A 15,707-nucleotide genomic window follows, 5' to 3' on the forward strand; every position below is an offset into this window, starting at 1 on the left:
GATAATATTTGACTATTCCCAAAAGCAACAAAAAAGATGGCTAGAAATGGTCATGGAGGATATAAATAGACAGAGACTAAACTTTTTTTCCCCTCTCAATCAAACCCCCATATTCATGCAACTGCTGTCCAAGTCACAAGACTTATAAATAGTTTATTGGGCTTATGTAACTCAGAAAGAAATTTGTTATTAAATACTAGATACTAGATAGTTCAGTTTTATGTAAAAAAAAAAAAAAGGGTTCAGTTTTGGTTTAGTATCTCGCATTTTACATTGATAATCCATACATTATCAATACTAAAATAACAACTATTTCATTGATAGTATCTCGCATTTTGGTTTAGTTTTACTTATATTTCAATTTTATATATTTTATTAAAAATATGTTTTTAATCCATCTTCACATATGATGTTAATGATGTTTATTATGTGACACATGGAGATTTCATTTGATCATTTTTTTTTTATATAAATGTGGCGTTGCATCATTCCATGTGATATTTTGAATTAAAAATTTGATAGAAACAATTTTTTTAAGAGAATCAAAATAGAAAGAAATTTCATTCTTTCTTTGTTATTTTCTTCATGCAAACTCTTTCTCTCTTCCAAGATTAATAACTTCTTTCCACACACACATTTCTTTCATTTTGGGTGTGAAGAACAAGTTATGGATTTCAAACTACAACTCTTACGTGCAGATCTTGATAAGAAAATTAAACATAAGAACTCATGAAAGCAACATTCAATAAACAAACAAAATTAGAAAAAGAAGACACAAAAATAAATTTGCAACTTGAATTAGTGAAAAATGAATGTAGAAACTAAACATAGAAATAAAACCATAGAATATTAAAATTCCATGTGTTTGAGAGAAACATTTTAATAATTTTTTTTACATTATTTTAATTATCTTTTTAAAAAAAGAAAAAAAGTACATTATTCTCCATGTTAGACAAAGTTAATATCACTAGTGAAAATTTTGTAAGAGACCATTAAAAATAAGTTTTTTTTGTAAAGTTTTGAAGACTAAATTAAATGATATGAAAATTTAAGGAGTAAAAATGAGTTATTTAAGTTCATTTTTTATCTCAAATAAATTAGACAATTCCCTTCCATATATAATATGACTTCCTACATTTTAGGTGCCGTCAACCAATTAGGCGATAATGCCTGTTATAACTTATTGGGTGGTGAATTTGGAATTTGGAATTTGGAGAATGACACGTGTCGAAATAAAATTTGGTTAAGCCAAATAATAGCAAAACTGTTCCTGTCGTTTTAGCAACAGCCAACAGGGGTCATTTCATAGCGTATCAATGTTAGTTTAGTACATACCCTTTCCGTAATTTAAACGTTATAATACCTCTCCTATTGCCAAAACGTGAACTACAAAGTTTTTTTTTTTTATCAATTGTCATGTTGTACACATTTTAATAGCATAAAAATATTATATTTAATTTTTATATTATCAATCAATTAAAATTATTACAAGTAAACAACTATTGTGAAAGTGAATAGTTTTATTATACAAAATAATTCATAATCAATTAGCAATATTTAAAATATTTATATTATAAGTGTATTGACTTTATTATAATTACGTTCACAATATTACATACCTCCTTACACGAATATATCTTGTCTATCTTTTGTTATACGGTAAAATATCTCTCTTGACAGAAAACTCTTTCTTTTTTTTTTTGTTAATTTATTTCTTAATGAGGTCTTTCTTTTTTTTTTTTGTTAATTTATTTCTTAATGAGGCCTTGGTGGAGCCCACAAGGGACCTTTTAGCTGATAGGAAAGGACATGTACGCATTAAATTATACCGTTCTGGAGGAAAATAATTGAATATAATGAAAGATAAAGAAATTGAATTTCTTTGTTAGGTTACATAAAGAAATTGATTTTGCTCATGTCTACAATTAATACTATTTGACATATGTGTGTATGCTGTTTAGTGGTTTCTGTTTGTTCTTCATTTTGGACACTACATAACCCTTTATTAGTGTTTCCCTGTATGCATTGCCTTGTCCTCTTATAAGCAGGTACATGTTATAATCATAATTAAACTTTCAATATAATATTATTGTATATGAACCACCCCATTCTTAATCACAATCTTTTGATTAAGTGAATTACTTCACACAATAGTATAACTACTATTTCATTTACACGCTTTATTTTATTAACTCCGGGGACTCTTTCCACATCCTTCCATTTTATTCAGCCTGATACCAACTGCATTGATATGGTTAGATTGCGGTTAAAAATGTTAACTTTGATTTTGGAATGAGTAAATATTTAGGACAAATTTTAATGAATTTGAAATTTTATTATTTGAATATGTTATTTAATTTTTTTTGCACAAAAATTTACACAAGGAAGAAAAATAGATAAATATAAAATATGCAAAAAGAAAAAAATAATAGTGCTGAAAAATATTGAATGAAGATAAATGTTAATAATAAAATTTTAATATTTTTATAATACAGTTTTATTATAACTGATATTTATTAAACTTGAGTCCACTTTGGAACCAAATTTATTCTTATAAAATAGAGTCAAACTGAGTTTGACTTTCTATTTGTTTCGAGCCTTATGTTCGATTGAACAGACAGAAATAAATAAGGAGGCGCAGACATAAATGTTGTCTTGAGATTTGGTGTGCATGGTTAAGGTATCGTTGTTTAATAGTAAAATAGGTTATGTAATTGCCTTTAATTTACTCTTACAGGCAGTAACAAAAATGGCTTAACAACTCTAACATATGATCGGATCAATTGTATGTAAAAATAAAATGATAAATAAATATAAGATATGTTTTTTTTTCTTAACTAAAAAAGCTCTAGAGTCTAAAATTAAGAAGCCAGAATAATATCACATAATTTTAATTTTGGTGTTACTTAAGCTTGTATCATACAGTTGGCAATCGATAAAAACAACATTGCTAGTTAATGTGCATTTAGAAATTGATAAAATATTTTTTAAAGGCCCAAATCTGTACTCCCCAGCCAGGTCCCACATTATCAATCATCTGATAATCAAAATCTCTTGGTTAGAGACTTAATGCATGTTTAGACATCCATTACAAACCAATATTAGTGACAAAATGAAATTTATAAAAATATTCTCATCCTGTTTTTTGTGTTCAATTTATAGTAGACCATTAAATTTAATTTCGAAATTTGTACACAAAAAATTGATCTGTTCTTAAATTACTTTGTCTATCTACTATTCTTCACACACCTAATGTTCCTCTGAAATCTAGTTGGCAAGTTGACAGCTGTGACACCACTTTTATATAATATTCACATTAATGATGGCCGATTAGATGGATAGTTGGATAGAGTATGCCCCATTTGGAGAATTCATTAAGTTACAGTTGAGCATATGTTGGTTGTTTAATTAGTGAGAATCAACAACTCTTATCTGGGTTTTTTCATACCAAATTATGTTTCCAGATGGATCAAGGTGGGAAGAATCGGATCTTTTAGACTTATGCAAGCTCTTGGTTTATTTAGCAAAAGGTTTCAGCATATATAGTAACATGAAAGTTACACAAGGTTCATATCAATCAAAGAGGGCTAGGTCACAATATAAACACACATGGTCTTAATCGTTACATCATTAGTACATTTTTTTTTTGTTCTCAATTAGTATTCATATAAACATATTCTAGATTTGAAAACCTTAAATTAAAGCCTGCTAGTGATGTTAATATTTCTCACTTTAGGCGTTTTGGGTGTTGCATCTTTAGGCACAACTATACTGAGGACTCCATTTTCCACCTGTGCCTTAATCTGATCCACCTTCACATTCTCTGGCAATTCAATTTCCCTTGAGAAACCCCCCTTTCCAGTGCTTCTCTCAGCCACATGCCAAACAGTATCCTTCTCCTTTGCTTGAGGCTCCTCTCTCCCACCTTCCCCTTTGATGTGAAGAATATTCCCATCCTCAATCTGCACCTTTATGTCTTCCTTGCTGAATCCTATCCACACACATACCCATCATCCAAAACTCAATTATAATCATCCAACCACTCCACTAATCAAGTCAAACCCTAAAAAAGATTCCATTTTCACCATCATACACAGAATCACCGCTCAAGATTCTAATGGATCATCAAAAGTGAAGAAAGGGTGAAAGAGTGTAATAAAATAAAGGACAAAATTTGCATGTAATTCTCTATAAAATTTTGTTGTTATTCTCCTTATTAAAAATTGGAGTTCCACTTCTATTATACGTGTAACAAAAATTTACACTAATATTAACATAGATTATCAAAATGAATAAAACTTTAATTTATTTTATTCCTTAGAATAAAAACATTTATCAGAAGTTTCCAACAACTTACGTACATTACTAAAGTTCAACTAAGCTATACTCATTCGATTAAAAATAACATCAAAAGCACGTAAATAACTCTATCTCTAAGTTTTTTTTTTCAAACAAATATTAACATGGTACCTGGAACATTAACTTTTAAGATGTGGGCAGTGGGTGATTCGAGCCAATCTAAGAGGGCTATTGAGCCAGACCATTCTCTGAAAATTGGAGGGTGACCCCAGATGAAGCGTCTGAAAGGGTATCCAAAGATAGCGTCAGCCATTGATTAATGATATTACACTACCCAGAGAAAAGAGAACTCTAGTAGAAGAAGAGATAAACTCGTTGTCTAATGATATGGTGGTGCTTGCAATTTTTTTTATGAACAATGAAATTATTATATGTATTTTTGTGTTAGTTGTCGCAGACACTCCAGAATGTTCTTTGATTGATCCTATGTTCGTCTTCAATTAACAATTATCCCTCGTTCTGGTTCTAGGTTCTTCTACTGAAAAGCGAAATGGGAAGCCCAATTATTTGGGCCTAGCATGTGGTATATGACTTAGTTATTGGGCTTGTAATTTGTAAAAAAAGAAAAGAAAAGTGAATACGTTCCTTGGCATTTTAAATACTAAATTAATTACTACGTTCTAACTAAACTACATTAAATATAAAAATTTGGTTTTATTTGGTGACCACAACACTGGAGTGGAGAAATCAATAATTTTTTTTAATGATTAATCTCTATCGAAAAAACTTGATTAATCATTTTTAGTAATATTTTTTAATTTAATCACATTTTTTTTATATAAGAGTCGAATATGATATTTTAGTTAAAAAAAATTGAGTCAAAAATCACTTGAAGTAACACCTTATTAGTATTATATATTGGTTTGATTATTATACAGCTTGTATATATGATAAAATAATGTGATTCATAATTCAGGTCTCCTTTTAATTTTTATTTTGATAATCACTTTTCACTTTTTGACTTTGTGTTTTAGACTTTTAGTATATGCTTAACTTTCGGTTTCAAATACTTCCGATATTAGATAAAAGCTAGATTATTACGCATATAGTATGCAGAATGCAAGTTGCAGAGATGAGAGAACCCTCGAGTTTTACGCATTTCATCGTACTTTTCGTCATCTTCCCTCTACAATGTTCTACTTACTTTCTTCCACCAATTCGTACCATACCAACACATTTGCATTTAATTATTACGAAATTGTTATATTATAATATGAGTTTAATGATCGACAAACTTTTAGAGTGTTGGATCTCATAATTTGTTGTTAACATAATTATTAAATTAATTTTCACAAAATTTATTATTTAAATTTACAAGTGCATTAAATATATATTAAAATTTTTAATTTAATATTATGTATAATAACATTATTTAATTTATAACATAATTGACTCATTAACTTAATATAACTTGAAAGTTACGGGTTACAAACGTCTTTTGTAAAAAAAAATTCTTATACAAAACTTTTTCCTACAAATTTTACGAAAATCATAAAATTTTTTGAAAGGATAATTTCAAATTAATGAGTACACAAGTAATAATGATGGGGGCATCTAACAACAATATCCTTAAATTGGTCTGAAATGTGTCTTGAGAGAGAATATAGGGATCTCAGTGAATCTCATCAGTCTCAACAGGGGACCCAAAAAACTAACCAGTATTTCACCATAAAATTTGTAAAAAATTATTATTGGTTAAAGTTGATAAAAAAATACTAGTTGACATTAGTAAAAAAAATATATTTTTAGTATAACAAGTGCTTTTTAATATAATAAATATATGTTGTCAACTAAAATAAATAAATAAATATTTTTAATAAAATTATATTTTCTTAAATTGATTATAATAATTCCAAAACGCAATGCTAATAAAATTGTGTATTACTTCATAAATAGCAAACATGACAAAACACACAATGCTCATTGAATATATATTCGTACCAACTAGAAACTGCCGCTCAGTGTCTATAAAAGCGGGTATCTCCCTAACTGATGAGGGCATGTTGATAATAAGAGCTTTTCTTCTCTGAAATTCTATCTCTTTCTCTCTCTAGACTCGTCTTTCTCTCTCCCTTCTCCCTCGCGGTTTCCTTCTTCCTCTGCACCTAGGGGGGACTTTTGCTGGGGGCCTCGAATACCCTGAGCTATCAGGTACTCTTATCTTCCACTATGTCCCCACTGCCACCAACCCCGCCGTCACACAATGGACCCTAGTGATCACAACCACCACTACCCCGTTGGGTGATCATAACATATATGGTGATTGCCATAACCATCTCGTAGGTGATCTTTTATTTCACGTACAAGATCGCTATGAAAAAACCTTCACATTTATTACCACCACCACCAGTGGCGCCGGCAGAACAAGAAGTAACAGCGCAACCACCACCAGCGGCCGTGGCAGTGACAAAATAAGATGCCACAGAAGCGCAATTGCGGTAGAGCTGGAGCTTCATCTTCCAAAGACTATGCTGGGTTATTTAGAGTTTGTTTTTCATGTTTATTCAGTTAATAACAATCTCGATTAGTTGGGGATTAAATAGTTACACATTTATCTATTTCCTAGCCACTATAAAACGTGGATATTTTATTTTTTCTTTGCTGCATGTTGTTGTAAGGCTTATATAAGCCAAGACTTTGTTATCAATGGACAGAGTGTTTGTTTTCTATTATACCTCTTTCCCTCCCCCGATAAGCTTAATTGTATTTAGGTACGTATAAATGGAGAATTACAACTAGCATTTACACCAACTACTTCTCTGAAACCCCAATAAAAATTCGCCGCTGAAATAGACAAGCATCATCCATGGATGTCTATTCCTTATGCCTAGCTAGAGTTGGAAAAACATTCTTCTTTGGCACATAATGTTTAATGCTTCTTCTCAAAGTATGTGCATGTGAGGTGTGTTCATATTGTATACAAGTGGCTACTGCCACCAATGATGTAGGTCAAGGTACATATGATATGATAGGGTTAATGATATTTCCCCTAGACTTCTGGTTTTAATTAGTTCATTAGGAAGAGAACCAGAAAACTTTACGTACGTAGTTGGTGTAATTACTGACCCATAACATGTGCTGCACAACCATCATCCATGGATGTCTATTCCTTATGCCTAGCTAGAGTTGGAAAAAAATTGGCACATAATGTTTAATGCTTCTCAAAGTATGTGCATGTGAGGTGTGTTCATATTGCATACAAGTGGCTACTGCCACCAATGATGTAGGTCAAGGTACATATGATATGATAGGGTTAATACTTCTCCTAGACTACTGGTTTTAGTTCATTAGGAAGAAACAGAAAACTTTACGAATATTTCCTCTTTTTTGTAATAAATAACTCATGACCCATAACATTGCTGCACAACCTTCTTCGGCTGATTGTGAACCTTTCTTCTTTACCGCTTATTACCTTCCACTATGTCCCCGTCGCCCATCTCCAAGCACCTCCACACGCTTGATTCGGACCCCTACCACCATCTCTCCCGGAAGATTCTGGTAACACTAGCGATAGTAGCCTTAATAATCATGGCAGGGACGATTTATATCATATACAAGATCATTGTGAAAAAATTTATCATACCAGCACCACCAGCAGCGGCAGTGACAGCAGAAGAAGCCACCAGAAAGGCAATCTACATATATAATTCATACTTAATCATAGATTATGGAGATACAGAGAGATTGCAGAAGAAGAAAAAAAAAAACATAGCATCTGAGGATTAAGGAAGCTTCCCATCAACGAGCTGTCAATGATAAGCAGGACTCCATTTTTATATATTGAATTAGATAACTAATGTAAAAAAAAATTATTTTATTTTATGTTGATTGTATTGAAAATTGATGTAAAAATATGATTTTTGTCACCAAAACTAATGGAGTTGCCGAAAAAAGGTATGATTATAGTGCTTTTAAATAATTGGGGAATTTGATTAAATTTTTTAATAATTGAGAGACACAAGTTAAAATTTTAATTATAATTAAGAGATCAATTATATAATTAAACATTTAAAAAAATTAGACAATTGATTTATATACTCCACTTAATAAAACTAGACAATTTTGTTAAAATACCTCAGAATGTAAAAATGCAAGATTTAAAGTTTGAGTAAAAATATACTGACAGCCTAATGGCTCTGAGCTGATCTCTAGAAAGGGAATGAACTTAGATCATAGTTACAGTTCTGATACCAAATGCAATATGGGGCACTCACTTTTCAGAGTTCAAAATTTCATTCCTCAAATCCTTGGCTCGTGACTCTCTTTGCAACATCTTGCAAGAAAAAGTCAGTCATCATTATTATCTACAAAAGCAACTAATTACACCAAATCTACTTAATTAGGCACCATAGCATATCCACTTAAAGGAAGAAAAGTACAGAAGGTGCAAAATATATTCTATACATTATTCATTTAAGAAAAAGATGATAATATGTACAAGATGCTGACACAGATTATAATATGTATGGGTGCCAACTCATATCAGCAACATCACGTGGGACCTCCTGCACTGTTGAGTGAATGAATGCTACTAGCCTGCTACTAGCTTCACATTAAATCGGGTTCACATAAATGAGTCCTCATATTTTTGTAGAATAATTTAATAAGTTTAAAAAATGTACCCATAAAGCATTAGATGTGGTTCATTCGAATAACATTAAATTAAAATTTTTAAATATGATCTTCAATTCTTATCTTATAATATATATATAATATTAAAAAAATTCAAAAAAAAGTAATCAGACAAAAATTAGGTTTTTTAAGTGGAGTTTAATCATCTACAAAAAATAACAAATAATTTTTACTATTGTTAATATGAAAAAAATACATTTTGATATACAAGATTATATGATAAAATTTAAATAAATTTGGGGTTGAGAAGATCTCTCTCAAAATACCATTTCCTCTTTTTTCACATTATAAATAGGACGCGAGTATTAATAAAAACAAACGAATAATTAGAACGTAAGTCTGAATGAAGTTGGGGATTTGCCGAAAATTCTGCCCAAAAGAATGATTGCTTACAAAAATTGATAAACTTTAGTTGTACCAACTCCCCCTGTAATGTAGTTAAATAAGAATATAATAATGAATGACACACATAAAATTTACTATCTTTATTTACTTTATTTCTCACTTATTTTTCTACAACCAAACAACTCAAATCTTAAATTTATTTTGACTTTATTCTCGGGTTGGTTTACCCCTGAAATTTTGTCCCTATTTATTTTTTAAGTTTTTTTTACGAAAAATTTATTGAAGTTAGAAAATTAATTCTATCACTTTAGCATTAGTAAATTTAATGGTAATTAATTTTTTTATCAAACTTTAATAAGGGTAAGTGTAACTCTTAAAAGGATAGATTGCAATAGAATAAAGTGTTCCTTAAAGGAGATCGAAGATTTGATGCATCAATGGAATCCTATTTTAGTTTTTCATCAAGAGTAAAGGAAATAATACATTACCTCAGCCCTGTACCGTAAAGATTCAACAGCATTCTTGGTGAGGAGGGGAAACTCAGCAATGGAATTTGTGTCTTTGTTTTCATTATCCCCAACATGCTAAAATATGTTTATAAATCAAAGTTTCAATGCTTCATTTGAGAGTGACAAACAAATGGGGAAAAAAAGAAAAGAAAATAACCAGAGTAGCTGCAATGATGTATCTTACCAAGAAAAGGATTCCCCTTTCCGATAAAGCTTTGACATCTGTAAGGTTTCTAATTAAACCCAACTGATTCAGTACCACACCAAGAGCATAGCCATAAGACAAGCAATATTATATGATACCATATGTTCAGTGATAAAATGCCAACAAGAGCATAAGAGTAGAATAGATGAAAATGCTGTGTTGGATTTCATATCATACAAAAAGGAAAAAAATGCTGTGTTGGGTTTGATATTATACAGAAAAGAAAATGCCTCCCAACAAGTCAATATATATATAATAATTGAATAAAAATAATGAATGTACTAAAATTAAAATTAAATCATTTGAATACTATTTGAGTTCCAACTTCAAATTAGTTCATATATTTTTCTCTTAATAAACCAAAATATTAGAAATGAAAATCATTTTCAGTGCAAATAATAATAATTCATGAAGAGGCTGGATAAACTCTTTTGAGTGAACCTGGAGTATTACTATCCGAGGTTCAGAGACTAATAATAATAATAATAATGCAATACCAAAAGCTTAAGATATTATCTAAGTAATAACATGAAAGCTTGGTAGCTTGTCTTTAACTTCTGCGCCCACCTATTAGCTTATAATAAAAGACTATTTTCTTATATGCCTTTATTACTACCTTTGAAAAATCAAAGGATTCCATTGCCATCAAACGCTCCACTGTGCAACAGAGTGAGAGAGAAAATATACCTTTGCCAACTAAGCACAAAAAAATGGGATAGACTACAGAATTAATTTTTCTTACAAGTTACAACTATCAGGTTAAAACACGAGTCAAAAAGAAGTACCCTCTTAATGAGAAACAGTCACATCAAGAAAACATGTTTGTTTGAAAGAGAAAATGTGAATTTGAACTCTTGGAGCCATGCCACTTTGATTAAATTGAACGCGGGATATATATATATATATATATATTATAAAGAAAAGTACCTAATAGACATTGCTTCATCATTTATCTTATACAGCATAAATACAATCCAAAAGAAAAGACAATAGAAATAAAATAAATAAATAAATAAAAGATAAGTCAAATCATTATAATAATTTCAAAAAGTAGTAACGTGTTGATGTTACAAGAACAATATTGGCTTTAACAACTTCATTAGAGTAACGTGTTGATGCTACAAGAACAATCTATTAAGTGGAAAATTAAATTCCCCACAAACCTTTCTAGTTGCTTCCCAGTTCTCATCCATGATTGGGATGGGTGCTCCAAGAAGTACAACTTTTTCTACAAGTTCAGCTGCCAATAATAATCAGGACAGACATTAAAAGTAATATGGTAACCTCTCATTCAACGGATAAACATGAAAAGAGTATGCAGGGCATACCTAACTTTTGGCAAGACCATATGAAAGGTCATTTTTTTGGCAGGGATCATCACCATCAATCATAAAAATAATAACATCACAGGTTTTAAAGTTAAGATAAACTGAACTAAATTACAAGCTGATTTCAATGTAACAGTAGTTTTCTATCAGCATGTTGCATCAACATAAAAAATTCCTAGGTGAAACCACCTTCCTTGACCAATGGTACTAGTATTATTGAAGGAAAATGTTCACTGTTGTACCTCTCCAAGTTGTCATTCTGTCCTTCCCATGGCCTTATAAAATCTTCCTTCTCAAAGACAAATCCTGAGACTAAGATCTCAACCCCTAGCCTCTGCAAGAAGAAGTTCAACAGAATCTAATTTGAAATAATAACCAAGTGCAGAAGTATTATTTGATACTACAAGAAAGGCGAGACAAAGTTCACACATGCACATACAGAAACATAGATCACAACTCAATTTAAGCAAGCTATGTCACAAGAAAACAGGGATGTGAAAGATATCAAAACCTACGCCTTGGTTATGGTTTTCTCCTATAGCCTTGAATTCAAACTCATCAACACCCCCAACTCTCCTAGCCATTTTGCTTCCAGTAAGTCCAGCTCCAGCAGCTGGCAAAAGTAGAAGAAAGCGATACATAAAAAATTTCATATTTTGAAAAAGGAATATGCAAGGAGTCAATTGTCCAACAGATGCAACTTTTATCACAATAACAATTAAGAACCAGCATGTACTGTTAAGAAATCAAATGTACTGTTGTCACAAATCAGGATATCAGATATTAATGGGCCTGCATCACTTCTCCACTTAGTAAACTGTTACTTCCTAAAGTAAACACAAATTCTCCTGTAACCTTGGCATATCCTCTTCTGAACAATCAAAAGATGATGAACTAAAGATTGTATTTCAGTCTGAATGAATGTATCTTATTCAAGCAGTTAGTGTAAGCATGCAAATTGGTAATAACAATACAACAACCATCATAATATATTTAATCAGATAACACCTTCCAACCTTTCCATCAGCATGCAACATAGAAAATATCATATTGAGAACATATTCTAAACCTCAAGATGAACATAAAAACTATAACAGGGGAACATGTCAACAATGACCTAGTGATTCTAACAATATTCTTAAGGCTTGAACTCCACACTAAACTTAAAAAAGTGAGGGAAAGAAGCTACAATAACATGGCATGAGTGAATTCTAGCAATTTCAATCACATATATTATAGGCAAATATAAACCTCCAAATGATGCAGCAACAGCAACAGAGCCTGCAACAGTTGCAGATCACACCATGAAGAAGATTCGCAAAGCTTTCATTATGCCCAAGCTGATGCTGCTTCTTTGTTCTCCTTCCGTGTACAAGTTGACAAGGGAGCCTCGACCATTTTTTCTATGTTTACATATTACTTACTAACCTTATTAAAAATAAGAGTAATTTTTCAAGGTGGAATCTCATTAATTTAAAAATTAATACAAATAAATTAGTTAGAAGTCAATACAAATAACACAATACTCGAGAAGATATTATGATTAATTTGGTGATGAAAAAAAGAAAAAAAGATTATGAGTTAAACTCTACTACTAACAAAAACTAACAAATTAATAACTAATATTTATCCATAAAAAAAAAAAAATAACACAACATAACACAATACTCCCTCCATTCCAAAAAGAATGACATTTAAATTTTTTCACAGAGTTTAAGAAAAACAATTATATTATAAGAGAATACTTAGTATTTATTAGGGGATAAATTAAAAAAAATATCATAAAAATTAGAAGAAAATAAAAAAAAATATGTATAACATAATTTTTCTCACCCTAAAAATGGACTCTGACCAAGGCTATAGGTGATAAATCGGTCAAGCCTTTTTGAACCCAAATTGTATAGGGTTTGGACTCTAAATTTTGAAGCAGAATTAAACACGAGCCTTTTTCAACTTATTTGATTAATTTCATGTCATAATCGAGCTTAAGTTAGGCCATATTTGTTGGGCTTAGGCTAATTGCTTCTATTTCTAGCTAGTTCAGTTAAGGATGAAACTAAGAGAGTTTTTTATATTATAAATAATCGCACTAGTTATCATTTCATTTTTTCTTCTTCTAAATGTAATAATAAAACAACATTGTTATTTGTATTTTATTTATTATTTATCATACTAAACGGATAGAAATTAATCAAAATGCTTATTTATCCTCCAAATGTGATATTTTTTTTTTGAGGAAAACAAAATGTGATACTTAATATGTATTTTTCTAAAGTAATTAATCAAAATGCAAAAACTATTAAATGAGAATTTTTAAAACATCAAATTTTTTGATAGAAATTCAATTTTCAACTGCACTAAATTTTTTTTAAAAATAAAATATTAAATTCTTTTATACAAAAATGTTAAAAATCAGGATAGTCTCCGTCAGTAAACCTCATCCAAAGTAGCATGCAAACGACAATCTTTAAAAATTGCTGTGAACTAGCACATCCCTGCCACGTCATCAATCCAAGTGACCTTCTCAACATGGCAGTTCAACCGTGGGATCATCTTCTTTTGGTTGATTCCTAGCCGTCCATATTCTCGTAAAGATGAACAAGGCAGAGTTGTAAAGGAGGCATGATTTTTTTTTTCTTTATTCTCTTTAATTAAAACTCTTTCCAATTTTTAATTTATTTATCTTCCTTTAAATTCAATCCTCAGATCTTTGTAAGAGTCATCCATATCATACCTTTCACTTTCCTAAAGAAAATTGGAACCTGCCTCTGTTGTTAAAGTTTGTATTTTTTTTTGAGTGGGGTGGATTGAGAGAACTGTGCAAGCTTTGGAACTTCTTCAAAGTCTGGTACTTCAATGGCTACTGAAGAGGTTAATAAACTTCAATCACTTCCTCCTTACCCTGAGGTAATTCACATCAATATTCAGAATCCCTTTTTTATTTTATTTTTTCTCTCCAAAATTATTAAACCTTGGAACAATTTTCCTAGTAAAGTTGGCAGATTTCACACTGATGTAATTGATCTGTGCATTTTCCCTGACTTGGGTTTCTTGTTTTGGTCACCCAGCTTAAAATTTTAGTACTTTTGGAAACAAAAGGGTTGGAAAAAAAAAATAGGGTTTTGGAGCAATTCAAGCAAACAGGAAAAAAAGGGTGTCCCTTGTTGGTCTACAATGAGTTTTACCCGAATTCATGAACATGGGCTATGATTTTTACTGCACCCCAGCTCTGTTACTGAAAAAGACTTAATTCATAATTTGTGAGACTTATAAGATGTTGATGTTGTTGTAGATGATAGTGAAAGCACTTGAAGCCCTGAATGAGGCTGATGGATCGAGTAAATCAGCGATATCAAAGTACATAGAAACCACCTACGGTGAGTTGCCAGATGAAACTGTTTTGGGGAGTCACCTGAACAAGATGAAAGAGAGTGGAGAGCTTGCCTTCAAACAGAACAATTACATGAAAGCTGATCCAAATGCCCCACCAAAGAGGGGACGTGGAAGGCCACCAAAGCCAAAGGTTCCATTGCCACCAGGCACTGTTGTGTCCCCTCCAAGGCCAAGGGGTCGTCCCCCAAAAGACCCTAATGCCCCTCCTAAGTCCCCTAAGGCTAAGGCCACCCCTGCCACTGGCAGGCCAAGAGGAAGGCCTAAGAAGGTTGCTCGCTCACCGGCCGTGCCGTCTCCCACCGCCGTCTCCACTGGAAGGCCTAGAGGCAGGCCTCCCAAAGTGAAGCCTCAGTTGACAGAAGTCAGTGTTGAGTCATAGAATGGTTTCTTTCTTTCTTTCTAATTGATGTCAAATGTAGTGATCTACTCTTGTCGAAGTGATGGTGGGTGTGGTCTTAGATATTGGGTCAATTTAATTTCTTTGTAAAATTAAGTAGTGGTAGCTTGCTTATTATGAGGCTTTGTCTTGGTTATTCTTGCTAATTACTACCAAAGAGAACAGTGACTTGAGCTAATGGTGATTTGGTTTCTCGTGGTGTGTTCTTTAGTTCTAACTTATAAATCCATAATGTGGAAGGAAAATGGATGTCTTTCAGAGTTTAATGTGGTTATTTATCTATCCGTGGTGGATCTATGCGCAGTGCAAATTTTTAAAACAAGGGAATGGGTCAATGGACCCTGTCCCTAGAGGTAGGGAAAAGAGAAGCCCAAGTAGATGATGTAATAAATTTGATTCTATGCATGATATTTGGACATCAACCGTACAATACAATCTCTAATCCTATGTTTCCGTTGATAAGACATTTTCAGTATGCTAAGAAGTCGTTGTTTCCCTGGTGGGGGAAATTCTCTGTCCTGGTTTGACCACTATGATTG

General features: G+C 31.6%; 2 protein-coding genes and 1 long non-coding RNA gene across 3 annotated transcripts; 1 reads left to right on the forward strand and 2 right to left on the reverse strand.

Moving 5' to 3' along the window:
* Positions 1 to 3,515: 3,515 nt before the first annotated feature.
* On the reverse strand, positions 3,516 to 4,783 carry LOC114384346 (15.7 kDa heat shock protein, peroxisomal-like). Its single transcript, XM_028344007.1, has 2 exons — positions 4,471 to 4,783; positions 3,516 to 3,991 (listed from the first exon to the last, which is right to left on the reverse strand). Exons 1-2 carry the CDS (start codon positions 4,610 to 4,612, stop codon positions 3,699 to 3,701), a joined length of 435 nt encoding a protein of 144 aa, XP_028199808.1. The 5' UTR covers positions 4,613 to 4,783; the 3' UTR covers positions 3,516 to 3,698.
* A 6,803-nt stretch (positions 4,784 to 11,586) lies between these two features.
* Positions 11,587 to 12,717, reverse strand: LOC114383222. Its single transcript, XR_003660428.1, has 3 exons — positions 12,630 to 12,717; positions 11,894 to 11,991; positions 11,587 to 11,712 (listed from the first exon to the last, which is right to left on the reverse strand). It is a non-coding gene; the product is annotated as an uncharacterized LOC114383222 (long non-coding RNA).
* A 1,306-nt stretch (positions 12,718 to 14,023) lies between these two features.
* Positions 14,024 to 15,434, forward strand: LOC114383066 (HMG-Y-related protein B-like). The gene is made up of 2 exons (XM_028342657.1): positions 14,024 to 14,285; positions 14,671 to 15,434. The coding sequence occupies exons 1-2, from the start codon at positions 14,235 to 14,237 to the stop codon at positions 15,148 to 15,150; spliced, it is 531 nt and encodes a 176-aa protein (XP_028198458.1). The 5' UTR covers positions 14,024 to 14,234; the 3' UTR covers positions 15,151 to 15,434.
* The last annotated feature ends 273 nt before the right edge of the window (positions 15,435 to 15,707 follow it).

The sequence above is a fragment of the Glycine soja genome, chromosome 14 (genome assembly GCF_004193775.1).
Source record: "Glycine soja cultivar W05 chromosome 14, ASM419377v2, whole genome shotgun sequence".
NCBI classification, from domain to species: Eukaryota; Viridiplantae; Streptophyta; class Magnoliopsida; order Fabales; family Fabaceae; genus Glycine; species Glycine soja.